Genomic DNA, 22,570 nt, shown 5'->3' with positions numbered 1-22,570 from the left:
GAAGGTCGTCATTCGTTATCTCAACGTTTGCACTGTTTACCCCAAGCGACGAGCCGATTTCAGCTTGTGCCTGAGGCGAGGGTTTAGTGCTTTTAAGTAGTTCGACAGAGGAGGACCGACATGGCCAGTGAAGAGATCGATACCTCCAAGTTTTTAAAGGACAAGGAGGCCGGCAGAAATGAATCTGAAGAGCAGGAAGAACCGAAATCCTCGGATACCTTGTGTGGTTTCTCAATATTTAAGGGGCCCGCCCTACAGAGGTAGATCGATCCTTTCCGTCCTGATTTTTTCATTACGCTGGCCTGATCCTTAGATTTGCCACTGCGCATATGTTCGTGATCATCTATGGGATAGCTAGTTGCTTTCTGGCCATGGCTTTCAGCTACTTCACTGGGACCATTACGACGATGGAGAAGCGCTTCAATATTCCCACCAAGATATCGGGTCTCATAACGGTGGGCAATGACATAAGCACGGTGTTCTCGTCGGCCCTTTTGAGTTACTACGCGAGTCGAGGTCACCGCCCGCGTTGGGTGGCGTTGGGTAAAGTATCTCAAAGTGTGGTAGATCTAATTTGGTGGATTAGCAAACTACCCCTCCATTTGCAGGTCTCCTCATCATAGCCCTTTTCTGCCTGCTTATGTTGACCCCGCACTTTTTCTACGGTGTCGGCGAAGAGGCCCTGAGGCTGACAGAGGAATTCGGAGTGGAGGAATCCTTCGATAATTCTTCTATAAATTCTACTACCAAGAGTGACCTTCTTTGCCATGAGAAAAATTCAAATTGCATCAAGGGCGGTGGAGACTTTAAGCCAGTCGTACTGTTCTTCATTGCTCAGTTTATTGGCGGCATCGGGTGCTCCCTCTTCTACGCCCCAGGTCTCTCATACATGGATGACAATTCAGCGAGTTCAAAAACGCCGGCTATGCTAAGTAAGGTTTCAAATAAGTGTACTAAAAGCATTCGGTCATTGATTTTTGGACTATATCCCAGGTTGGAGCACCTTTCTGCGAATGCTGGGTCCTGCCATGGGTTATTCCATGGTTTCCTTGTGCCTGCGGCTTTACATCGACCCCTTCAAGAAGCCCTTAATTACCCCGAAAGATCCTCGCTGGATGGGTGCTTGGTGGTTGGGCTGGATCCTAATCACCGTTATTCTGGTGATCTCTGCATTCTTTGTGGGCATGTTTCCCAAGGAGCTGCCCAGGGCCAAGGCCAGGCGCCTAAAAGCAGACGGCGAGGAGGATATCCCTTTAACGGAGCGCTCCTTCCAGGACATGCTGGATTCCCTGAAACGACTGGCCACCAACAAGGTGTATATCTACAACATGCTGGCCTCCATACTCTACTTCTTTGGCTACATGCCATATTGGATATTCACACCGAAGTACATAGAGATCCAGTACCGACAGTCGGCATCGACTGCCAACATGGCTACGGGCACTTGGGCGCTGGGATTCTCCGCAGCCGGAGTCTTGATCTCTGGCTATGTGATCTCCAAGTACAAGCCGAGTGCCAGGGCCATGGCCGCCTGGAACTTTGTGGTGGACTACCTCACGGTGGCTGGACTCCTTTGCTATATCCTGGTGGGATGCGACGAGAGCGATCGAGCGAATGCCATGTCTATTGTGCCGCCCGGTGACAGCTGCAGTGCCTCCTGTGACTGCGAATACGTGTACTTAGCCCCGGTTTGCAGTCCGGAAAATATAACCTTTATATCAGCCTGTCATGCGGGATGCACTGAAAAGGGAGTGGATGAACTGGGAAGGATTATCTACACAGGCTGTCGGTGCATGGGCGGCCTTAACCTGACCTCGCTCTCAAACGTAACATCCCTTGCCGCCCAGTCGCAGATCGCCACGGATGGAGCCTGTCCGGTGGACTGCAAGAAGCAGTTTATCACCTTCCTGGCCGTCATGTGCTTCCTGAAGTTCGTCGGTGCCACTGGGAGGTCTAGCAACCTGCTGTTAGCCTTGCGTTGCGTGCCCTCAAAGGATAAGACCTTTTCCCTGGGCTTTGGCAGTATGGTGTACTCCGTGCTTACCTTTATTCCCAGCCCCATTGTCTTTGGCTGGATGCTGGACAGCTATTGTCTGATCTGGGGAAAGACCTGTAGCTCCAAGGGTAACTGCTGGATATATGACACGAAGTCCTTGAGGTGAGTAGTTCCTCAATGGACAAAAGGAAAATCACTAACTCTGTTCTTCATTAAGGTACACTATGAACCTAGTGTGTGCTTCTCTGATTTTCCTGGGCAGCTTCTGGAACATTGGAGTATGGTATCACGCGAAGGACATGAAAGTCTTCGATGAAGAGGACACAGCTCCCCAAAATAATCAGATTGAAGCAATAGAACTAAAGGAAAAACCAAAAGAAGTGGTTACAGATAAAAAATAAAAGGCCTTGTTAAGAAGTTAAGATGCTGTTTACGTTATTTTTGTTAATAATTTTATCGGGGGACACGGGGCCTACTAATTTTGAAGAGTTTGTGGCAGAAGTTAACACGTTTCCGAAGTAGATAAGTAAGCCCCGTCAATTAACTGATCTTAAAATGTAATTTTCATGCATAGTATATAAATGTCGCCTGTCTGATCCTCACTGTCTAATCTGACTGACTTGATAAGATCTAGAGGCTGTTTACATATAAGACGCGGTCGGCTATATGGTAGGGCGATCTGTGATAGATGCAATCAGTGTGCTCAAGTGGCTGGGAGATGAAAGTTTAAGTATGGCAGAGGACCGAAAGAAGGAAACTTTAGAGACAAGTGAAACCTTGCCCTTCATTGAAAAGCCATTCGTCATCTCGGAAAAGATAAAGGACTCCATCGAGGATGAAACGGGTAGAGGAGAGGATTCTAAAGACACTTCATGTGGATTCTGGGTATTCAGGGGTCCCTTTATGCAAAGGTAACGTGTAACTACCTACAGAAAAGGTTTACATCCTTAGGATATGCGCATTTCAGACTTGCTACTCAAAAGATGTATGTTATCCTCTATGGGTTAGCTGGCTGTGTGATGACAATGACCTTCGCCTACTTCAATGCGACTATTACGACCTTGGAGAAGCGCTATAAAATACCCACAAAAACCTCGGGCATTATCTCGGTGGGAAATGATATCAGTACTATGCTAACAGCCGCTCTCTTGGGCTATTATGCTGGCAATGGTCATAGACCCCGCTGGATGGGAATCGGTAGGTTAAGATCTAAGTTCTGTTTTGTCTTCCCAATGTATCTCTTAGTGTCCCGCTTAGGATTACTGACCATTGTGGCCTTTTGCCTGCTAACCAGTTCCCTGCATTTCCTTTACGGACCTGGCGAAGATGCCCTTAAGTTGACCAGGGAATTCGGGCAGGTCAACGAAACTTTGGCCAAGCAAGAGCGGGATAAGAAGCTATGCCAGACAAGTGCAGGAGGATGCATCCAAGAGGTGGGTCAGTGGGTTCCCCAAGTATTCCTTTTTGTGGCCCAGCTTATCTCGGGAGTGGGCCAGGCTCTTTTCTATACGCTGGGCATTGCCTACATGGACGACAATGCCACCAAATCCAAGACACCGGCCATGTTGAGTGAGTACCATGTTGTAAAACTGTTTCCATTTGTCAAGTTGTATCCCAATACCAGGCATGTCCACGTTCTTGAGGATGCTGGGTCCAGCGGTTGGTTATTCCTTGGCTGCTCTCTGTCTGCGTTTGTACATTGAACCCACCTTGGAGCCACTGATTGGGCGAGAGGATCCGCGCTGGATGGGCGCCTGGTGGCTGGGATGGTTAGTCCTGGCCGGCATAACCTTGATCGCAGCCTTCCTGCTGTTAATGTTTCCCAGAGAGCTGCCTAGTTCGAGGAAGAGACGTCTTCAGCTGAAGCAGACTGAACGCCGCGAATCTCTGCCCATTAAAGAGCGATCCTTCAGTGACATGATGAAGACGGTCAGGAAGCTGTCGAAGAACAAGGTGTATGTCTACAACACCACCGCCTCGATACTCTACTTCTTTGGATACATGGCCTATTGGATATTCACCCCCAAGTATATCGAAACGCAGTACAGACAATCGGCGGCTGTGGCGACCATGGCCACGGGCACAGTGGCTTTGGGATTTTCCGCCGCGGGAGTGCTAATCTCCGGATTTGTGATCTCCAAGTACAGGCCGAGTGCCAGAAACATGGCCTGCTGGAATGCCATTGTGGATTTTGCAACGGTGGCCGGAATCCTCTGCTATTTGGCCATCGGATGTGAAGGCAGCGACCGGCTGAACTCCCTGACCACCTTGTCCACTGGAAATAGCTGCAGTGCCTCCTGCCACTGCGACTATGTGCACTACGCCCCGGTTTGCAGCCCGAACAACGTCACCTACATCTCTCCCTGCCATGCGGGATGTACGGAACGGACAAAGGATGCACTGGGGAGGACCATATACACGGGTTGCCAGTGTATGGACTCTTCTAGCTTGATCTCTGGCACTGAGGTGGGCATATACAGACCACATAAAAATATTTGTTTTTATGATTCCCGCATTTCAGTCCCAGTTCGTCGTAGATGGAACCTGTCCAGTCGACTGTTTTAATGAGTTCCTTGTTTTTCTGGCCGTGATGTGCTTCCTGAAACTCGTGGGAGCGTCCAGCAAGTCAACCAACCTGCTCATCGCCCTGCGCTGCATACCTCCGGAGGATAAGACCTTCGCTCTGGGATTGGGTTCCATGGTGGCCTCCCTACTCGGCTTCATTCCCAGTCCCATTTTCTTCGGATGGCTGATAGATAACTATTGCTTGGTGTGGGGCAAGACCTGTTCCAACAAAGGAAACTGTTGGCTCTACGACACGAAATCCTTGAGGTTGGCAACCCTTAATACTTGAACTTAATTATACACATCTTACCGATTTATTATTGTTGCAGATACGCTTTGAATCTAACTGCCGCAACTTTTATATTTTTGGGCGGCTTTCTAAACATAGCTGTGTGGTATCATGCGAAGAATCTGAAGATATTTGATGAAGAGGATTCTCCAAAAGGCCATAATAAGGAAGTCGAATTAAGAATAATGGATTCCAAATCTCAAAAGAAGTAACATAATTTTATATTTTAAGAAAAATAAACAAGCTATGGCTGTACCTTCACTTTATGACTGCCTTTTTTCATTTCCAAATTCTTAATCTTCCTGCTGAAATCCTTTCCGGCCTGCAAAATGTCCGCTCCGGAGAACAGTTGCCGGCGCTGGATCCAAAAAAATTGGGTCGATGGTCCCTGTAGGAAGTGCTACGTGTCCTCCTGCGGTCCATGCGTCGACTACAAGGTATCGACGCCTTCCGAGAGCGCAGTCGAGCCGCAGGCCAATGTCATCCAGGCCACCATTGAGCCGGACGGTCCTGTGCGGCAGGAGATCAACATCCGGGCGGAGTGCAGCAAGGGTCGTCCCCTCCTGGAGTCCGACAAGGACAAGCTTAGGTGCTGCACCATGTGCGTGGCCCAGGAACAGAATCTTCGCCCAAACCTCTGCTCGGCGGCGTGCAGGCCACTTCAAACCTATTTGCATCTCAATGAGGTAAATACATACCATTTATACGTAGTTTCAGGTACTTTTCCAGCTATTATTTAATGCTTTTAAGATAAACGAAACGTTTTTATTGTTCTAACTTACATATTTTGAAACCTCTTTTCCCCAGTGGACTAAGCGGCCCCTGCCCAAACCCACCTATAAACATTCGGTTATCCTAGACAATAACACCATGGTGGGTCGCTGCTTTCCGGTAAAATTCCAGCTGAAACGCATGAAGAACAAGTGCCTGGACTGCGGAAACGATCTCTACTTCCGGTATCCTATCGCGAACAACAGCGACCTTTTGCTTATAAAGAACTGCTGTGAGGTGGAGGTATATCCGGCCAAGAAGGTGGAAAACATGAACAATGTGAGGGTGACAAAGATATCCGGAGTCAAGAAGTTTGCCAACAGCCTGCTGAAGGAGCATTCCGAATGCCGATTGTTCACCCTGGCCAGCCAAATGCCTAAAGAAGACCCACCTATGGATCTGCATGCCAGGAGAAGTACTCGGAAGAGCCGGAAGAGTTCTAGGAAAAGTACCAGGAAGAGCAGGAAAAGTAGGAAGAGCAGTAAGAAATAGCTTGACAGGACAATAGTGTAAGCGAAAAACAGGAGAAACAAACGAGATTAAAAATAATATTTAAATCATAAAAATATATATAATAAAAATAGATAAACTGAGAGTTATACAAGTGAGTTATAACTCGAGTCAAAATCCAACCCCTTTTGACACTTGAACTTGAGTGAAAGCTAAACCAAAAGATGGGAGCTTTTAGCGAAAAGTTCCCTTCGCAAGCTTGCATCCCACAGTCCAGAAATCAGTTAAGTTGAGTAGTTGTATATATCTAGTGTAAATTTAATTCAAATTCAGTCGCATAAGCATACATACATAGCGTAATCCTAGAATATAATTTATGATTCAGCTTACAACGTTATCGAGAATCATGTGAGAGTCGAGAGGAACGGGATCGGGGACGGGGAGTACCTAGTTTCGTTTTAATTCAAGACTTTTTACGTTCGATTGATGTGCTGCGGTTAGTTACGAGATACATATTACGAATACTTGATGCTGTTAACGCGGCTGCTGCTCAGCCCTGGGTTAATACGAGATTTAAAACTTAGGATCTAGCCGACGGACCGATCACTATTCACGGTCTCCGATCTACAATTACTTGACTTGCGGCGCTATAAATTTAGAATTCTTTCTGCATTTCGTCGGGTCGTTTGGGCTAGTTTTTGGAAAACTGTTGGAACACTTGGCCACTGAAATGCTTCTGGTTTGTCACTTGCTAGATTTATAGTTATAGGTATGGTATAGCTATTGCTATCGCTAGGGCTATAGCTATTATCGTTAACGTTCTGCGCAAGGCGTTGTATTGCAGTTACACCGATCATTTTGAGTGATTTCGAATGTCACAACTAAAGTAATTATACTTCAAGTAGTCGACTATGCTCTATGCTACGTAGTCTAGTCTATATGCACTTGATTATTAGATTAATTTAAAAATTAGCTACTCGTCGTTGGGCCTACTGCTAGATGGATACATGTAAATATGTGTATAATTTAATTTAAATAAGCGTCTCTATACTGCCGTGTAACGTCGCGTACTTTCATTTGTGCTAAACGGGACAAGCTGTGTGTTCTGGTGGCCCTGGAAGCTTGTCGGTTGCCTATGCGTTCACTGGAAAGAAGTCTTTCAGTAAGGTGGTGCGGCGCTTTTCAGCGATATCCATTTGATTCTCGAGATCACCCAGGTCCGTCGTCTCCGCACGCTCAATCTTCCACGACAGGTTCTCGATCTCGGCCTCCAGTTGTGCCTGCAAAGGAATAACATTTCAATTAAGTGACTTTGCAATACATAAATACAATCAGTCCAACCTGCTGGTACTCGAAGAGATTCTTCCGCGAACCAGCCTCCATGTAGTAGGCGTACGGATAGGTGTACTGCAGCGTGTATCGACACTTGGCCAGCAGTGCCGCCGCGTTGAAGAGATACTGCCAGTCGATCCAGGTGCCGCTGCCGTTCATCACCTTGGAGTTGATCCGCTGGCGCAGTCGGTCGATCGTCTGCTGCTCGAGTTTCAAGGACTTGGAGTGGTTCTCCCAGCGCTCGTAGTAGTGCAGGTACTTTTTCAGCGCCTCGCGCGCCTGCACGTGCACCGATTCGTTGGCAATGTTGGGGTTGTCCTTGTAGCGGGAGCACTCGTAGTACTCAGAGCCGTGCGTCTTCCAGTCGCCCAGGCACATCCAGCAGAAGTCGTGCTTACAGTTGAAGCACTGCATGTGGTTGCAGCCGCCGTTCTTTTCGATGCAGATGTGACACTTGGGGCAGTCTTTGGTGTGGGCACTGATGTAGTTGGCCGTCTCGCTGTCGTCGGCGCACTTGGTTAGCCACTTCTTGATCACCTGGCAGTCGGTGGGAGCGTGGTAGTCCATGCCGCACCGGAAGCAGAAGCCCGTGTGGCAAGCCTTGCAAATGGCACGTTTGGCGGAGATCTCCGATGATTGCACAATGATCTGGCAGTTTGGCCCGGGGCAGAAGCGCAGTTCCGGGTGCGACTTGACGTAGTCCTTGAACGCGAACTGTTGGTACTTGTCCCGCATCACGGGCCGAGTGACCAGCGTCAGCACCAGGTCCTCGGGCACACGCACATTGCACATCTGGGCCATGCAGCCGATTTGCGTGGAGATTCCCTGGAAGATCTGCGTCTCGAAGTAGATGGTCCAGCAGTCCTTGCAGAAAGAGTGGCCGCAGGCCAGGCTGTAGAACTTGTCCCCCAGCTGGGAGCTGGCGCAAACGGGGCACATCTGGCTGCGGTACTGTGGCACCGTTGATGCCGTCGTCTTGTACCCACTGCTCCCCAGGCGCAGCAGTTGGGCGCTGGCCGCCGCCGCTGCTGCACTCGTCGAAGCGGTATCCGCCACCGCGACCGTCGGCGGCTTAATGCGCGCCGCCACCAGCAGCGCGTTCGCGTCCTGGCGGTACTTCTCCACGACGGCCACGTTGTTCCACTGGTGCTCCAGCAGCAGCACCTTGGCCAGCGATGGCGTGATCTGCAGGATGGTGTTTAGCTTCTCCACGCGCTCGTTGAGCAGCTTCTCGATGTCCTCCACGGTGAGACAATCGAACTCGAAGTACTCGGGGTCTGCCCGCTTCGGATCCAGGCGCTCCACATCGCAGTCCTCGCCTGGAAGTAGGAAGGATATTAATAAGTTAAAAGTTCCGTACTTTAATAACTTTCAAGTTATAAAATATCCCTCTTAATTTAAGTCTAGTCCAGATTTCTGACATAACTTATCCATCTAAAAAAACGAACTAGGAAAATATTTCTTTTAATGGGGAATCGCAGAACTTTGAAGAACAAATAGAAGAGACTACCATTTGTCAAATTCACTTTAAAAGAAGGATAGCATGCAACCAGCAAAGGGGTTGTTCTGCAACTTTGAGTTACTGTTGGAGCGGCGTACAATCGGACACTTTTAATCCCTTATTGTATGTAACTGGTTACATAAGTTCTGAAAGAAAAGTTCGGATGGGTAGGGGTAAAACGTTCGTGGCATAATCCACTCAAGCCAGAAACCTTAAAGATTAAGGAATATTTTTAGGCAGAAAAGCTCAGTCGCATCATAAAAGATTACCATCCTCGCAACGCCAACCATGCAAGACACTTTGTTAGCCATGGCTAAGTCTCGAAAATAAGCCGCTCGACAAGGCTGCCATACAAATGCTCGATGTTACGACGCTACGGGTAACTGATTGAAGGCTGGCTTGCGAGGCGTCTTGGCCAGGTCGGAACACCAAGGGACAGGTCAAGAAGCGGAGACCGAGTTGACGGAAGAGCGGGCACAAAACAAAATGCAACTGCGTACTCGAGCACGCAGCTGAGATGGTGGTGGATGTGGTGTGTGCGCTGGTGTGGCTTGTGGAGCTGCGAAGAGCGTGAGCAGAGTGGCGGCCAATAATGAAGCCCAGCCACAAAGCACAGACCTCGCAATCAGTCTCCACTCGCAACTACGAATTGTACTTGCCAGGCACTGGGAGAAACTTGGGTAGTTTCGGGCTTGTATCTTGAGTTGCAAAAGAAAGCCGAAAAATTATGTTGATGAAAGGATGTTGACATTTTTCATATTCATCGAATTCATTCATTACATACATAATAATCAGTTTAATGATTCTTAAGTTTATTATTAATAATAATGATAAAAAAAGGAATATAGTTAATGTTATGCTTAGTTCTGGTAATCTATATTATTAAAGTAAATATATATTTATTTAAGAAATTATTATCACTCCAAATAGTAAAAAGTAGTTCCCATTAAAATTTTAAGAAATCCCGGTGCCACTCCCGAGTACTCTCCCCTTTTCTCTCTGTGTAGCTACGTGCGTGTGTTGGTTTCAAGTTCAATTCCATAATTTCAGCGTCATGGTCAGCGAAGAAAGGGCGGGGATCGAGTGGGGGCGTGGGGACGCGGGCCTGGTAGTGGAAGCCAAGGCGAATGTCAAGTGCTGAATGCAAATTCTCGGCTCCTATGGGCCCAAAAAGGTGAACAACCAAGCCAAGCCAAACCAAGCGCCTCGTGTGTGTGCCGTACTTCCTCACAGATACACTCGAACCCCGTTTAGGCCCAGTTAAATCGATGGCTGATTGTTGTCAGGAGGAAACCCCTGAGTGCGCCCCATTATCACCTTCTTACCTGTGTTGTAGTAGTCGTAGTCGTCGTCGTACTCCCCATCGTTGTCGGATTCCATGTCCATTTCCACATCGGAGTCCATTCTGGGCGACCTGCGGTTGGGATTGGGGAAACGGACTCGGGATGTCGGTTGGAACTGGAAACTCGAAACTCTGGCGAGGACACTCGGCGTGCCTGAGTGTGTGTGTGTGCGGGGTGTCTCTCTGCTCTTTTGTAACAGTTGTTGTAGGGCGCTGGTGGTTGCTGTTGTTGTTTACCAGGAGGTGGATGAAGGGCGCGGGGGTGGGAGATAGTGGCCGACTTAGTGCGATGCAGTTCCCCCGATGCTCGTGTGGATTAGGCCTCCGCGGGGTGGCAATTCATCGGCGGGGAGCGGTCCCTTGTTTTATTTTCGTTTATCCACATGCATACACACACACGCGCGCTCCCTCTCCCTCTCCCTCACGCTCTCACGCACACACACTCGCTCAGCCGTTGCACTCAACTCAAGGTGTCTCTGTTCCCCCTGCGGTCTATTTTCATCTTTCGCTATTCTTAGACCCAATCTATGCACCGCTGGCAATGCAGAAAATGCATAACACTCGCCAGTTGTCACTAACTTTTCGCTTTTCAGACGCGCACAGCTTTTGCAGAGAACATTTTGATTTGTTTCCTCTTTGTCTTTGTCTTTCTAGAGCTGGGTAGCACCCCACGATAGTATCGATAGGTCGAGGGGCCTGAGTTTCGATAGATGCCGATACGACCTTTTGAAGTTCATGACGGTTTGTGAGGGCCTTTTTGTAAAAATCCATATATGTTGACTTTATTATTATAAGGTTACAGCAATTTTTAGAAACACAAGTTAAATTTTAAATGAATGTTGAAGGAACACTACTTCAAGAGTGTATTAAAATGGACCCCATACCTAAGGGAATATCTTAACTCAAAGCCGAAACACCAGGCCTAGATCGGATTAATCAAACTACACTGTCATAAGTTTTATAGAAAGAAGTCGAACATTTTTGAACGAAATCGGAAAATAGAGGTCAATATAAGCGATGGACCTGATAAGAAACCCGCCAACTACAAAGCTGTTGTCCATGACACGAACCAAAACTACTGCGCCTTTCCAATACAAGAACCAAAATCTACATGGAAATATTATTAGAAGTTTACGTTGTTTTAGGATCCTGGAATGAATATAAGACATTTGGTTCGTAGTTTAAGTAGTAAATCAAATTAAATGAATTCAAGAACATCTTCATTTTTATGTGTTACGGTGCTGGGATAATTATTGTCGTATTAAACTGTTTGTTCTGAATACGAGGTACACCACTTTTTAAAAAGCCTGCTACACAATTCACAGTTTTTAAGATAGTGCATTTACTTACTCAATTTTATGAATTTTACGTCACAACTTTACTTTATAAAAACGCAGTACATCAATGTAATAAAATACAAGTAATTTGAGCCAAAGACTACCACCGATTGATAGTTGCAATACCTTCTCATTCCTGAATCACTTTATCTGCTGTTTGACTGAACCGCCCTTGTGCTCTTGAGTTTTCTTGTCCTTTTCGTTTCCAGCCTTCACCTCGGTGCACAGAAAGTCCAGGAAAGGAGCGAAACTAGCCAAAAATGTATCTGGTACAAGTTTCATCATCTTTTCATCACCTTCTTTTTTAACTTTTTCTGCTTCATCAAAAGCTCCATTTTCGCATCCTACTAATAAAGATTGGAAACCACAGATGTTGGCAAATACAATATCCGACTTCAACCTAAAATAAAAACATGTATTTTATAAATTTAGTTTAAGCAGTATTAAAAAATAATCCCTTCAAGATCTTACTTTTTACTTGTCATCTTATTTTAGCTAAATCATAAATTCTCTCTTAAATACTTTAAGCATTATTTAATTAGGCTAACAAATATTTATACCTATCAAAACCCATAAATAATAATAATCTTAACTTAATCTGATCTTAACTTCTCACGCGCAATGCTAAGATTAGACATTCTAAAGTGATTGTTTCTTAGATTTTTGAAAATAAAATATCTAAATATGATCTTAAACTGACCTGCTGAAATCTATTTTATCTTGTCGTACATATTGGAAGCTTTGTTGACTTACGAGTTTCCTATCATTAGTGTCTTTTCCGGTTTAATATCGCCCGATTCGATCAGCTTGCCCAAAATTCGGGGATTCGGTTTTCCCAGGACGGTCGGCTTCCGATGCACGATCACCTCGATGGCAGCTGTCACAGTGCCCGCGTCCGGAACCCGTGACTTGCCCAGTGTCTGGAACCCATCCGTGCTGGTGGTCAGGAACAAGACCTTGGGGTTCTGGAGGTAGTTGCAGGCCACAAGCATTTGGTTCGTCTCCATGTCGTCGACTCTCGCCACCAGAACAGCACCCACGTCCGGGTCGAGAACCAGGTTCTGGACCCACTTCAATCTATTCCTGTCATCCGGTCTCTGATCATTGGCCACGGCACAGAAGCCGGCTTTCTGCACATCCTTGCGGATGCCTTCTCCTCCCAGAACGAGCAACTTCTTCTTGAACTTCCGGTCTGTAAGGTAATTCGAAACGGCACCTGCCGAGCTTAGAATGTCCTGCTCCTTAACCTTGAAGCCCAGGCACTTGGCCTTTTGGAACAGTTCCGAGTGTGTTAGGCAGCAGGCGTTGGTAACTATCAGGCTGCGTTTTCCCTTGGCCTGGATGGTGTTGAAGGCCTCCACGGATCCCTTAATGGGGTTGTTCTCCTGCCACAACACTCCATCCGTGCCGCAGATGACGGTGTCGATTCCGCCAAGCCACTCTGCCACCTGCGTTTTGGGCAGCTTATCCAGATGGCTTAGGCTGCGCTTAAACATTGTGCAATTTTGGGTTGGTTTAGACTTCTTGTTGAATTTTGAAATATAGAGTTCTTTGCCTCTGGCAGTATTTTCAAAGAAGGTGACTTTTAACTTCCTATTATTGAACCTCAATCGAGGGTAAACTAAAGTACTATTGAAAAAATTAACTAATAAAAAAGCAAACACTTGGTCCAAGCCAAAGGGAATTTGAACCTGTCATGGTTTACTCTTTTCACCGATCCAGTTAAACAAAAACACCAGTCAGATTGATAAAATTCGCCATCACGAGATGTGGTCCAAAATACCTCCAATTGGTGAAAATGCAAAAAGTGGTGATGATAAGTAGCTACACGTTCGCCTTAGATTAAGCGATTTTACGACCCCAAACGTGACTGAACTGATTCAGATAGCAGGAGTAATACTTTGCACAGGTGATTTCAGCATTTTGGGATCATGAGCTAGACAAATGGGCAACCTCTTTAGAGTCTTTTTTGACTGAACGAAGGTCACACACTTATTCGCAAAGAACCAAAAGACACAACATTTTGTATATTTCTAAAAGTCCCCGAGGTGGTAAGATAGTGAAATAGATCCTACCCCTTCAAGTTCCCAACTCTCCGAGAACCATGCTTTATAGAGCTGATTTAAGATAGAAATTCCAAGCGAGATATGTCCGGAGGTCCATAAAGGGGATATAAACCTAAATTTAGGTATTCTTTGTCTGGTAGACAAAATCCAGCGCACACGCATCGTGTCAGGCTATATAAGCCCGTGTTATCGTCTTAATTCGGTGTAGCTAGTGAGATTTCACCAGCAGCAAAGCAATCAAAGATGGGCTCCTCCCAGAGGCAGATTCTACTCCCGATCCTGGTGCTTTTGGCCCTGGCCGGAACAGCACTCAGTGGAGTTAAGGAGGTGCACAATGTGCTCGAGCTGACCGGCCAGCAGGCCAGCAAGCTGAGGTTCTCCACGGATGTGGCCGCCGACAAGTACACTCCGCCGGAGGAGATGGATCCGCAATTCTGGTACAACATCGCCGACGAGGAGATCACCAAGAGGCTGCAGCTACCACAGCCCAGTTCCCAGAAGGCCAAGAACATCATTTTGTTCCTGGGCGACGGGATGCCACTGGCCACCGTCGCAGCTGCTCGCATCCTGAAGGGACAGCGCCTGGGAAACACCGGAGAGGAGTCCTCGCTCAGCTTCGAGCGATTCCCCTATACTGGGTTGAGCAGGGTGGGTTCTTGTGAGGACCCTATTATTATAACTTAAATTAACACAACATTTCACTTGCAGACCTACTGCTCCAACGCGCAGGTGCCCGACTCCGCCTGCACGGCCACCGCCTACTTGTGCGGTGTGAAGACCAACATCGTCAACATTGGAGTAAGTGCAGCCGTGGAATTCAATAACTGCACCGCCAGCCAGGACCCGGCCAACCGTCTGACCTCCATCGCCGAGTGGGCCCAGAACGCTGGAAAATCCACTGGCATTGTGACCACCACCACGCTGACCCACGCCAGTCCCTCGGGAGCCTACGCCAAGACGGCCAACCGGATGTGGGAGTGCGACACGGATGTGACCAGCTATGGTGTGGACGCCAGCACCTGCGTCGACATGGCCACCCAACTGGTGACCCAGACGCCCGGCAAGAACTTCGAGGTTATGTTCGGCGGCGGAATGGGCAAGTTCCTTCCCAACAGCATCGTTGATAGTCACGGTAAAGCCGGAGAGCGATCCGATGGCGTGAATCTGCTGTCCCGCTGGCAAGGACTTCACGACGGAGGCGTCTTGGTCACCAACCGCGATCAGCTGCTCAGCCTGAACGTCTCTGCCGTATCCAGCGTCATTGGTCTCTTCCAGTCCAGTTTGATGGACTTCCACTTGGAGGCGGATGACACCTACCAGCCCACCCTCTCCGAACTCACCGAGGTGGCCATCAAGAAGCTCAGCCAGAACGAGAACGGATACTTTGTCTTCATCGAAGGTGGTCTTATTGATTATGGCAACCACTACACCAAAGCTGGCTACGCTCTGGATGAGGCCCTGGAGTTCGAGAAGGCCATTCAGCTGGCCAGAGACATCACTGACATCGAGGACACGCTGATTGTGGTGACCGCCGACCACGGACACGCCGTGAGTATTGCCGGCTATCCCGGCAGAGGAACCCCCATCCTGGGCATCAACCAGCACGACACCGATATCAACGGAGTGAAGTACTCGGTGCTTAACTATGCGGCTGGACCCAACCAGTACCTGGACGAGACTGGCCAGCGCATTCCCCTGGACGACATCATAGGTGCCGACGACGCCATCACCCCCAGTTACATCGCCAAGGACCAAGGCGTGCACTCCGGCGAGGACGTCGGCATCTTCGCCTCCGGTCCCCAGAGCCACCTTTTCACCGGGGTGATGCAGCAGAGCACCATTCCTCACCTGATGGCCTACGCCTCGTGTATTGGAAGCGGACAGAAGGTGTGCGACAACTAACTCTGCAAAATCTGACACCAAAGAAGAGGACATACAGGAAATCTTTAAACATGGATCTTTAAAAAAGACCTCACTAAGGCAATTGTCCAAGACTCTGTTTTCTCATAATAAACGTTTACTAAGCAATTCTATGAGTATGTGTATGATTTTGTGTTACACAACAAAATTTAATACGCCAACTGAAATAACTTTTTCCTGACCCTTAAAAACAATTAAGCAAAAATAAAAACATACAAAAGAAATTTTTTCCTTACTTTTAAACTTAGAATTCTGCTTATCGAACCAAGCCCTAGCGGGACTGCAAAAGTACTTAAGCTCATTAAAAATGATTGTTAGATAAGATATTTCTACTGTATATTACATTTGTGTGTAGGAAATCTCCTGTTCATAATTTTATCCCAAAATAATGTTCTGTAAAGAGAAGGGGGGTACCTGTTCGTTAATCCCTGAATCTATGAAGTATTACGGGTATTGCCATGAACTCAGGAAGCACTTATCCCCACCCACCCCCAAATGTTAGCCTTGAGAGTGCCATATGAGACAGGGATCTGGGGGGTCCACCATCTGTTCACGGTCCAAATCCTAATGTCGCGACCACCTATAAAAAGTCTACGTTTTTTCGTCTATCGTCCGCCACCCATTTGAACTGGTAGCCATGTACATTAACTAAATGAGCCTCTATAATCATAAACTTTACAATCTTAAAACTGTGCAAATATTAAATCATTAACTGAGATTTTTGGGAGACGTTCAAGCTATTAGGATTATGCCATGGAGATACGACAGTTGAGATAAAACCAGCCTGAAGCAAGTTTATAAATAGGCGCGTGTAGAACCCGAGTATCTGCTAAATAGCTTGCCTTTACTGAAGCAAACTTGCACGAAATTATTAAATATACCCTGTTAATAAATAAACAATGAAAAAAATGAAATATATATAAGAGGACAACGGTTAATCAGATTTCTTATCAGGACATTTAAGATGCTGGTGGTTTATTTCCTAAAAGTCCGGTTAAACAACAAGAACGTTCATCTCCAGAAAAAATGCAACCATTTTAGTGATATCTCTATTGCACGTTTCCTGTAGATTACGATCACGGGGTTGCTAATTTTTTTACGATCGCAAACGTGACTGATTCTTACACCAGATAGCTGGAATAATAATTTGCACAGGTGATCTCAGCACTTTAAGAATCATGAACAAAACAAATGTCAGAACGAAGGTCAAATATTTACAAAACCGATTTCGAACACGGAAAGAAATTTTGAAGTACATTCTTGAGCTGCTTTTAATAGCCGGTTAAGTACAGAGCAAAATAAAAATATTAAACAACTTTTTTTATAGGCATCGCCAATTCAAATCAACGCATTACGAATACTTTCAACTTACAAAAGAGAAAATTCCACATCCTGCAATGGCGCCCCTAGTGTCGAGTTTTTTCTTTTCTTATAACTTGGTAATGGATAGGATTCCGGAAATTTTTGGGATGATGATAGATATTGACAAACAAAATAAAATTGATGATACACTTTTTCAAAATCAAAAATGTGGGAGCTAGACTAGACTTAGAGTGGGTCTGTGGGCGTTTGACGGCATTAGAGTGGCGATGCACCTTGCTCAAATATACTTTCGCTTTCCTTTAATAGTTTCCGAGGTCTCTTTTACTTTCCAGAACATTTTCAACCCAGTTCATAGCGTCCGAATTTTCTCTGTGTATGAGCTTTACAGCGGCTAGAGGTTTGAAATGGGATAACAATGTAAGTTTTAGCTGATCATCCTTCAAATTCGCCATACCAGCAGAGATAAGTGTAAGGGTTGATAAAGCAGGAATAAAACTATATTTAGTACAATTATCTCGTTGCAGTCCATATAAACCTTCGAAATCAGAGCTGTTCGGTGTAGTTTGTAAAATTTCGCTGCATTCGAAAGTTGCAATTCTGCGAAATGCATGTTCTGCTCCAGATCCTAGTGCTCCTTGCCCTCTCCGGTTTCGCACTCAGTAGAGTCCAGGAAGTGCACAATGTGCTGGAGCTAATTGGTCAAACGGCAAACAAAGCCAGATTCTCCACGGATGTGGCCATAGGCAAGTACACTCCGCCGGAGGAGATGGATCCGCAATTCTGGTACAACATCGCCGACGAGGAGATCGCCAAGCGACTGCTGCAACCTCAACCCAATTCCAAGAAGGCCAAGAACGTCATTATGTTCCTCGGGGATGGTATGCCTATCGCCTCAATCACCGCTGCTCGGATCCTAAAGGGACAGCGCCAGAACAAGACCGGCGAGGAGTCGTCGCTGAGCTTCGAGAAATTCCCCTATTCTGGATTGAGCAGAGTGAGTTCCAGTCCGGCATACATTTCTGTGTTATTTAGTTCGTAGAACATGATTATATTTTTCTACTGTCTCAATACTATAAGGTTTGGCAACGTGCGCTTAAATCGTAAAACTTAGTTAAATGTTTACTCTTATCGTCACAGACCTACTGCTCCAACTCCCAGGTGCCCGACTCCGCCTGCACTGCCACCGCTTATCTGTGCGGCGTGAAAACCAACATCATCAGCATCGGAGTAAGTGCAGCAGTAAACTTCAACAACTGCACCGCCAGCCAGGATCCGGCCAACCGTCTGACCTCCATAGCGGAATGGTCCCAGAATGCTGGAAAATCCACTGGCATTGTGACCACCACCACGCTGACCCACGCCAGTCCCTCGGGAGCCTACGCCAAGACGGCCAACCGGATGTGGGAGTGCGACACGGATGTGACCAGCTATGGTGTGGACGCCAGCACCTGCGTCGACATGGCCACCCAACTGGTGACCCAGACGCCCGGCAAGAACTTCGAGGTCATGTTCGGCGGCGGAATGGGCAAGTTCTTGCCCAAGACCATCAAGGACAGTCACGGAAATGCTGGAGAGCGATCCGATGGGGTTAATCTTTTGTCCCGTTGGCAACGGCTCCACGACAAAGGCGTCATGGTCACCAATCGCAAGCAGCTTCTCAACGTTAACGTCTCATCAGCGTCCAGCATTATCGGTCTCTTCCAGTCGGGTTTGATGAACCTCCACATGGATGCGGATGCCACCTACGAGCCCACTCTTTCCGAACTCACCGAGGTGGCCATCAAGAAGCTGAGCCATAACAATAACGGGTACTTTGTGTTCATAGAAGGTGGGTTCCCTCCCTACAAACATGTCTGCATATAAGTTTACAACGAATTTAACTATTGTTTAGGTGGTCTTATTGATATTGCCAACCACTATACACAGGCTGGTTACGCTCTGGACGAGCTCCTGGAGTTTGAAAAGGCCATTCAGTTGGCCAGAGACATGACCGACATCGAGGACACGCTGATTGTGGTGACCGCCGACCACGGACACGCCGTGAGTATTGCCGGCTATCCCGGCAGAGGAACCCCCATCCTGGGCGTGAACCAGCACGACACCGATATCAATGGAGTGAAGTACTCGGTGCTTAACTATGCGGCTGGACCCAACCAGTACCTGGACGAGACTGGCCAGCGCATTCCCCTGGACGACATCATAGGTGCCGACGACGCCATCACCCCCAGTTACATCGCCAAGGAGCAAGGCGTGCACTCCGGCGAGGACGTGGGTATTTGGGCGTCAGGTCCTCAAAGCCACCTTTTCACCGGAACGATGCAGCAGAGCACCATTCCCCACCTGATGGCCTACGCCTCCTGCGTTGGCAGCAGAAAGAAGGTGTGCGGCAGCTAACTACGGAGGACCTGGACTTTTGCATTTAAGAACCCAAATTAAGTTAATAAAGTGGGATTTTCTTTATATGGTATGGTAAACTTCATTGCATGTGTAATGTGTTAAAGGATTTAAAAAATATATAAATGATATTTACTATTATTTCTGAATGAATTATTTTATAAGTACATAAAAGTCACGTTTGCTCCTAAATATGTTGTGGAATACATGTGACGATCGTAAGTACTCTATATTGCCAATTAAACTAGTCTAACTAATAAGCCCTTTGAGCTGCGAAAGTTCGGGTTAGGAAAGCTAAACTGTATATATTTAGATAGAGTACGATTTTTCTCCTTTGGCGGTTTTTGGGCAATCTTTATAACGTTTAATGGCACAGTTGTGGTTTTAAACTCATTTTGCACTTGGGACCTGCCACCGCTATTAGATCACCTTGAGGGTGGGAAGGGGTCAATCTTGGTGCCGTGCCCACATTCAGAACCCAATGTGTTCGCCATTCATTGGTCTAGAATGTTGGTCTGGCAGCCGGGTCTGTTGACTGAAAGTCCCGTAAAAGTAGTCATAAACTCTAATGACCAAAAGACCATAAAATAAATAAATACTAAACCATAAACTAAGATTTTTGGGAGACGTTTTAGCTACGAGGCTTATGCCACGGAGATATGACGGCTTAGATAACTCCACTCTGTAAAGGTTAATAAATAGCCGCTCTTGAAATCCTGGCATTAGTTCAATTGCTGGCCCCAAACAAAATTCGTCGCCGGAAAATGAAGAGCTACGTCGGCATTATCTTGGTGCTAAGCGGCCTGGTGGCCACCTCCTTGGCAGCTTCGGTAGACAGTGAGTGCCAAAGCACCCTGAATGTAACAGAGACGTCATAGAATCACATTTTTAGTTCAAGAGATCCATAATCAGAACCAGCTGGTGGGAGTGAGAGCGGCAAAATCCCGTGGAGCCAACCTCATCGATCCCAATGCCATGGCCAAGGGAAAGGCAGGGCCCGAGGAGGAGAAGAACGCGCAGTTCTGGTACGACCTGGCCTACGAGGAGATCGGCAAGCGACTGGAGCTTCCCCAGACGGACAAGAGGAGGGCCAAGAATGTGATCCTGTTCCTGGGCGACGGCATGTCCCTGTCCACCGTGGCAGCCGCCCGCATCCATAAGGGTCAGTTGAAGGGCAACACGGGCGAGGAGGATTCCCTCAGCTTCGAGAAGTTTCCCTACACCGGCCTGAGCAGGGTGAGTGATTATCTCAGGGCTTTTTATGGCTAGGATCGTGAATTATGTATCCGATTTCTCCGCAGACCTACTGCTCCAATGCCCAGGTTCCCGATTCCGCCTGCACTGCCACCGCTTACTTGTGCGGCGTGAAGACCAACATTGTGGCTCTGGGCATCACGGCTGCCGTGACCTTCAACAACTGCAGTGGCAGCGAGGACCCGGCCAACCGTCTGACCTCCATCGCCGAGTGGGCCCAGGACGCTGGAAAATCCACGGGTATTGTGACCACCACCACGCTGACCCACGCCAGTCCCTCGGGAGCCTATGCCAAGAGCACCAACCGGTTCTTCGAGAGCGACACCGACATTGTGACCTACGGCGAGGGCGAGAGCGATCCGGCCACCTGCACGGACATCGCCACCCAGCTGATCACCCAGACTCCCGGCAAGAACTTCGATGTGATGCTGGGCGGAGGCATCGGTAAGTTCCTGCCCAACACCGTCACGGATCCGTTCAACAAGCAGGGCGAGCGCTCCGACGGAGTGAACCTGCTGTCCCGCTGGCAGGGTCTGCACCCCGGCGGCGTTTTGGCCTACAACCGCGACCAGCTGCTGAGTGTGAATGTCTCGAAGATCACGAATCTGATCGGAACCTTCCGGTCGGGTGTGATGAGCTTCAACAAGTTGGCCGATCCCAAGGAGGAGCCCACATTGGCAGAGATGACGCGCAAGGCCATCGAAGTGGTCAGCAAAAATGAGAAAGGATACTTCCTGTTCGTGGAGGGTGGTCTGATCGACTACGGCAACCACTTCAACTCCCCAACCCACTCGCTCGCTGAGACCCTGCAGTTCGAGCAGGCGGTGCAGGAGGCCCTGGAACTGACCAATCCCGAGGAGACCCTGATCGTGGTCACCTCCGACCACGCCCATCCGCTGACCATCGCCGGCTATCCTGGCCGGGGAACCCCCATCCTGGGACTCAATCAGGATGACACCGATGTGAATGGCGTCAAGTACGCCACACTGAACTACGCTGTGGGCACCGAGCAGTACCTGGATGAGCAAGGACAGCGCATCGATCTCACCGATAAAATTGGTGCTGAAGGTATGTGCAAAAAGAGCATTATCAAAAATATTTAGTAATACAGGAAGGAATTTCGTTTGTGGCACACCACAAACACTTTTTAAATTATGCTTATTAGCTAGTTACATAAGATGATACTTAGTATAGCTTATTTAGATAAGTCACTGCAACCTAGAAGATAAGGGAAGTAAATTTTGCATTTATAAATTATTTAAATTGAAATCAGCAAGAGTAGGTGGTTACATAATTTGGTTAAGTTGGAATAACCATAACACATAAAGAATTCCTTTATTTGAATTTATAAATGTATCATTAGGCTTCTACAATAGACTTTATTAACTGTATAATAGCACCTTTATTTATAACTCAATAACGTTTCTTTAATCTCTTCTCTCCTCTTAGACTTCATCCACCCCAGCTATATCCATGGCACCATCGGCGTCCACGCTGGCGAGGATGTGGGGATCTTCGCCACTGGCCCCCAGAGCTATCTCTTCACCGGAATGATGCAGCAGAGCACCATTCCCCACCTGATGGCCTACGCCTCCTGCATCGGCAAGGGACCCACCCTCTGCGACAAGGAGGAGAACTAGAATCTTAATGAATACATAATGTAGAGCATTTCGAAAAGCACTCTCCCATTTGACTTTCATTCTTGGGGGCACTCTCGCGAAATCAATAATCAAATTGGCCCGACTCCCGTAATTTATTGCATGTGTCTGCCGAATTGACTTCAATTTAAAACGCATCAGCAGAGCGGCAGACACTCGCAGATGCAGATACACAGATACAGACACAGAGATACAATTTGTTGAGCGATCGCATCGATTTGTTGCCAGTGGATGCCTGTCACTTGCCGCCAGTGGCGGGGTATAAATATGAATTCGCCGAATGTCAGGTTCAAGCGTTGGCATTGCGGCAGTTGGATCCCCGACTGGCGATATGTAGATATATCGACTCCCACACGCATGTGGAGCAGCTCC

The 22,570-nt window shown here is 47.5% G+C and overlaps 8 protein-coding genes across 8 annotated transcripts; 6 read left to right on the top strand and 2 right to left on the bottom strand.

Moving 5' to 3' along the window:
• The first annotated feature begins 90 nt into the window (after positions 1–90).
• Positions 91–2,418, top strand: LOC108026795 (solute carrier organic anion transporter family member 74D). The gene is made up of 5 exons (XM_017097956.3): positions 91–260; positions 314–543; positions 609–932; positions 994–2,158; positions 2,214–2,418. Exons 1-5 carry the CDS (start codon positions 121–123, stop codon positions 2,395–2,397), a joined length of 2,043 nt encoding a protein of 680 aa, XP_016953445.1. The 5' UTR covers positions 91–120; the 3' UTR covers positions 2,398–2,418.
• Positions 2,419–2,698: 280 nt separating this feature from the next.
• LOC108026907 (solute carrier organic anion transporter family member 74D) lies at positions 2,699–5,116 on the top strand. Its single transcript, XM_017098116.3, has 6 exons — positions 2,699–2,907; positions 2,964–3,193; positions 3,254–3,565; positions 3,621–4,462; positions 4,518–4,828; positions 4,891–5,116. The coding sequence occupies exons 1-6, from the start codon at positions 2,729–2,731 to the stop codon at positions 5,060–5,062; spliced, it is 2,046 nt and encodes a 681-aa protein (XP_016953605.2). The 5' UTR covers positions 2,699–2,728; the 3' UTR covers positions 5,063–5,116.
• Positions 5,092–6,216, top strand: LOC122818148 (uncharacterized). The gene is made up of 2 exons (XM_044091688.2): positions 5,092–5,536; positions 5,658–6,216. The coding sequence occupies exons 1-2, from the start codon at positions 5,180–5,182 to the stop codon at positions 6,111–6,113; spliced, it is 813 nt and encodes a 270-aa protein (XP_043947623.1). The 5' UTR covers positions 5,092–5,179; the 3' UTR covers positions 6,114–6,216.
• A 149-nt stretch (positions 6,217–6,365) lies between these two features.
• Positions 6,366–10,910, bottom strand: LOC108026873 (potential E3 ubiquitin-protein ligase ariadne-2). The gene is made up of 3 exons (XM_017098061.3): positions 10,230–10,910; positions 7,413–8,722; positions 6,366–7,351 (listed from the first exon to the last, which is right to left on the bottom strand). Exons 1-3 carry the CDS (start codon positions 10,306–10,308, stop codon positions 7,205–7,207), a joined length of 1,536 nt encoding a protein of 511 aa, XP_016953550.1. The 5' UTR covers positions 10,309–10,910; the 3' UTR covers positions 6,366–7,204.
• A 654-nt stretch (positions 10,911–11,564) lies between these two features.
• LOC108026572 (chronophin) lies at positions 11,565–13,181 on the bottom strand. The gene is made up of 2 exons (XM_017097523.3): positions 12,337–13,181; positions 11,565–11,983 (listed from the first exon to the last, which is right to left on the bottom strand). Exons 1-2 carry the CDS (start codon positions 13,077–13,079, stop codon positions 11,725–11,727), a joined length of 1,002 nt encoding a protein of 333 aa, XP_016953012.1. The 5' UTR covers positions 13,080–13,181; the 3' UTR covers positions 11,565–11,724.
• Positions 13,182–13,877: 696 nt separating this feature from the next.
• On the top strand, positions 13,878–15,793 carry LOC108026955 (membrane-bound alkaline phosphatase). The gene is made up of 2 exons (XM_017098168.3): positions 13,878–14,297; positions 14,358–15,793. The coding sequence occupies exons 1-2, from the start codon at positions 13,893–13,895 to the stop codon at positions 15,549–15,551; spliced, it is 1,599 nt and encodes a 532-aa protein (XP_016953657.1). The 5' UTR covers positions 13,878–13,892; the 3' UTR covers positions 15,552–15,793.
• Positions 15,794–17,449: 1,656 nt separating this feature from the next.
• LOC108026952 (membrane-bound alkaline phosphatase) lies at positions 17,450–19,427 on the top strand. Its single transcript, XM_017098166.3, has 3 exons — positions 17,450–17,886; positions 18,030–18,720; positions 18,784–19,427. The coding sequence occupies exons 1-3, from the start codon at positions 17,497–17,499 to the stop codon at positions 19,284–19,286; spliced, it is 1,584 nt and encodes a 527-aa protein (XP_016953655.1). The 5' UTR covers positions 17,450–17,496; the 3' UTR covers positions 19,287–19,427.
• A 606-nt stretch (positions 19,428–20,033) lies between these two features.
• LOC108026528 (membrane-bound alkaline phosphatase) lies at positions 20,034–22,220 on the top strand. The gene is made up of 4 exons (XM_017097476.2): positions 20,034–20,123; positions 20,179–20,522; positions 20,588–21,608; positions 21,990–22,220. Exons 1-4 carry the CDS (start codon positions 20,051–20,053, stop codon positions 22,178–22,180), a joined length of 1,629 nt encoding a protein of 542 aa, XP_016952965.1. The 5' UTR covers positions 20,034–20,050; the 3' UTR covers positions 22,181–22,220.
• The last annotated feature ends 350 nt before the right edge of the window (positions 22,221–22,570 follow it).

The sequence above is a fragment of the Drosophila biarmipes genome, chromosome 2R, assembly GCF_025231255.1.
Source record: "Drosophila biarmipes strain raj3 chromosome 2R, RU_DBia_V1.1, whole genome shotgun sequence".
Lineage (NCBI taxonomy): Eukaryota > Metazoa > Arthropoda > Insecta > Diptera > Drosophilidae > Drosophila > Drosophila biarmipes.
This window is presented reverse-complemented; position numbering and strand designations above follow the sequence as displayed.

What these genes read in the sequence shown, in the direction of transcription:
- LOC108026795 (XM_017097956.3), top strand. Translation starts at nt 121, where the DNA reads ATGGCCAGTGAAGAGATCGATACCTCCAAGTTTTTAAAGGACAAGGAG. An exon ending in AAGGGGCCCGCCCTACAGAG is followed by an intron (nt 261 to 313) that starts GTAGATCGATCC and finishes CCTGATCCTTAG; the next exon opens with ATTTGCCACTGCGCATATGT. An exon ending in CCCGCGTTGGGTGGCGTTGG is followed by an intron (nt 544 to 608) that starts GTAAAGTATCTC and finishes CTCCATTTGCAG; the next exon opens with GTCTCCTCATCATAGCCCTT.
- LOC108026952 (XM_017098166.3), top strand. Translation starts at nt 17,497, where the DNA reads ATGCATGTTCTGCTCCAGATCCTAGTGCTCCTTGCCCTCTCCGGTTTC. An exon ending in CCTATTCTGGATTGAGCAGA is followed by an intron (nt 17,887 to 18,029) that starts GTGAGTTCCAGT and finishes TTATCGTCACAG; the next exon opens with ACCTACTGCTCCAACTCCCA. An exon ending in GTACTTTGTGTTCATAGAAG is followed by an intron (nt 18,721 to 18,783) that starts GTGGGTTCCCTC and finishes ACTATTGTTTAG; the next exon opens with GTGGTCTTATTGATATTGCC.
- LOC108026572 (XM_017097523.3), bottom strand. Translation starts at nt 13,079, where the DNA reads ATGTTTAAGCGCAGCCTAAGCCATCTGGATAAGCTGCCCAAAACGCAG. An exon ending in ACACTAATGATAGGAAACTC is followed by an intron (nt 11,984 to 12,336) that starts GTAAGTCAACAA and finishes TTTTTATTTTAG; the next exon opens with GTTGAAGTCGGATATTGTAT.
- LOC122818148 (XM_044091688.2), top strand. Translation starts at nt 5,180, where the DNA reads ATGTCCGCTCCGGAGAACAGTTGCCGGCGCTGGATCCAAAAAAATTGG. An exon ending in CCTATTTGCATCTCAATGAG is followed by an intron (nt 5,537 to 5,657) that starts GTAAATACATAC and finishes TCTTTTCCCCAG; the next exon opens with TGGACTAAGCGGCCCCTGCC.
- LOC108026907 (XM_017098116.3), top strand. Translation starts at nt 2,729, where the DNA reads ATGGCAGAGGACCGAAAGAAGGAAACTTTAGAGACAAGTGAAACCTTG. An exon ending in ACCCCGCTGGATGGGAATCG is followed by an intron (nt 3,194 to 3,253) that starts GTAGGTTAAGAT and finishes TGTCCCGCTTAG; the next exon opens with GATTACTGACCATTGTGGCC. An exon ending in CAAGACACCGGCCATGTTGA is followed by an intron (nt 3,566 to 3,620) that starts GTGAGTACCATG and finishes TCCCAATACCAG; the next exon opens with GCATGTCCACGTTCTTGAGG.
- LOC108026873 (XM_017098061.3), bottom strand. Translation starts at nt 10,308, where the DNA reads ATGGACTCCGATGTGGAAATGGACATGGAATCCGACAACGATGGGGAG. An exon ending in CTACGACTACTACAACACAG is followed by an intron (nt 8,723 to 10,229) that starts GTAAGAAGGTGA and finishes TCCTACTTCCAG; the next exon opens with GCGAGGACTGCGATGTGGAG. An exon ending in ATCTCTTCGAGTACCAGCAG is followed by an intron (nt 7,352 to 7,412) that starts GTTGGACTGATT and finishes ATTCCTTTGCAG; the next exon opens with GCACAACTGGAGGCCGAGAT.
- LOC108026528 (XM_017097476.2), top strand. Translation starts at nt 20,051, where the DNA reads ATGAAGAGCTACGTCGGCATTATCTTGGTGCTAAGCGGCCTGGTGGCC. An exon ending in CTTGGCAGCTTCGGTAGACA is followed by an intron (nt 20,124 to 20,178) that starts GTGAGTGCCAAA and finishes TCACATTTTTAG; the next exon opens with TTCAAGAGATCCATAATCAG. An exon ending in CGATAAAATTGGTGCTGAAG is followed by an intron (nt 21,609 to 21,989) that starts GTATGTGCAAAA and finishes CTCTCCTCTTAG; the next exon opens with ACTTCATCCACCCCAGCTAT.
- LOC108026955 (XM_017098168.3), top strand. Translation starts at nt 13,893, where the DNA reads ATGGGCTCCTCCCAGAGGCAGATTCTACTCCCGATCCTGGTGCTTTTG. An exon ending in CCTATACTGGGTTGAGCAGG is followed by an intron (nt 14,298 to 14,357) that starts GTGGGTTCTTGT and finishes TTTCACTTGCAG; the next exon opens with ACCTACTGCTCCAACGCGCA.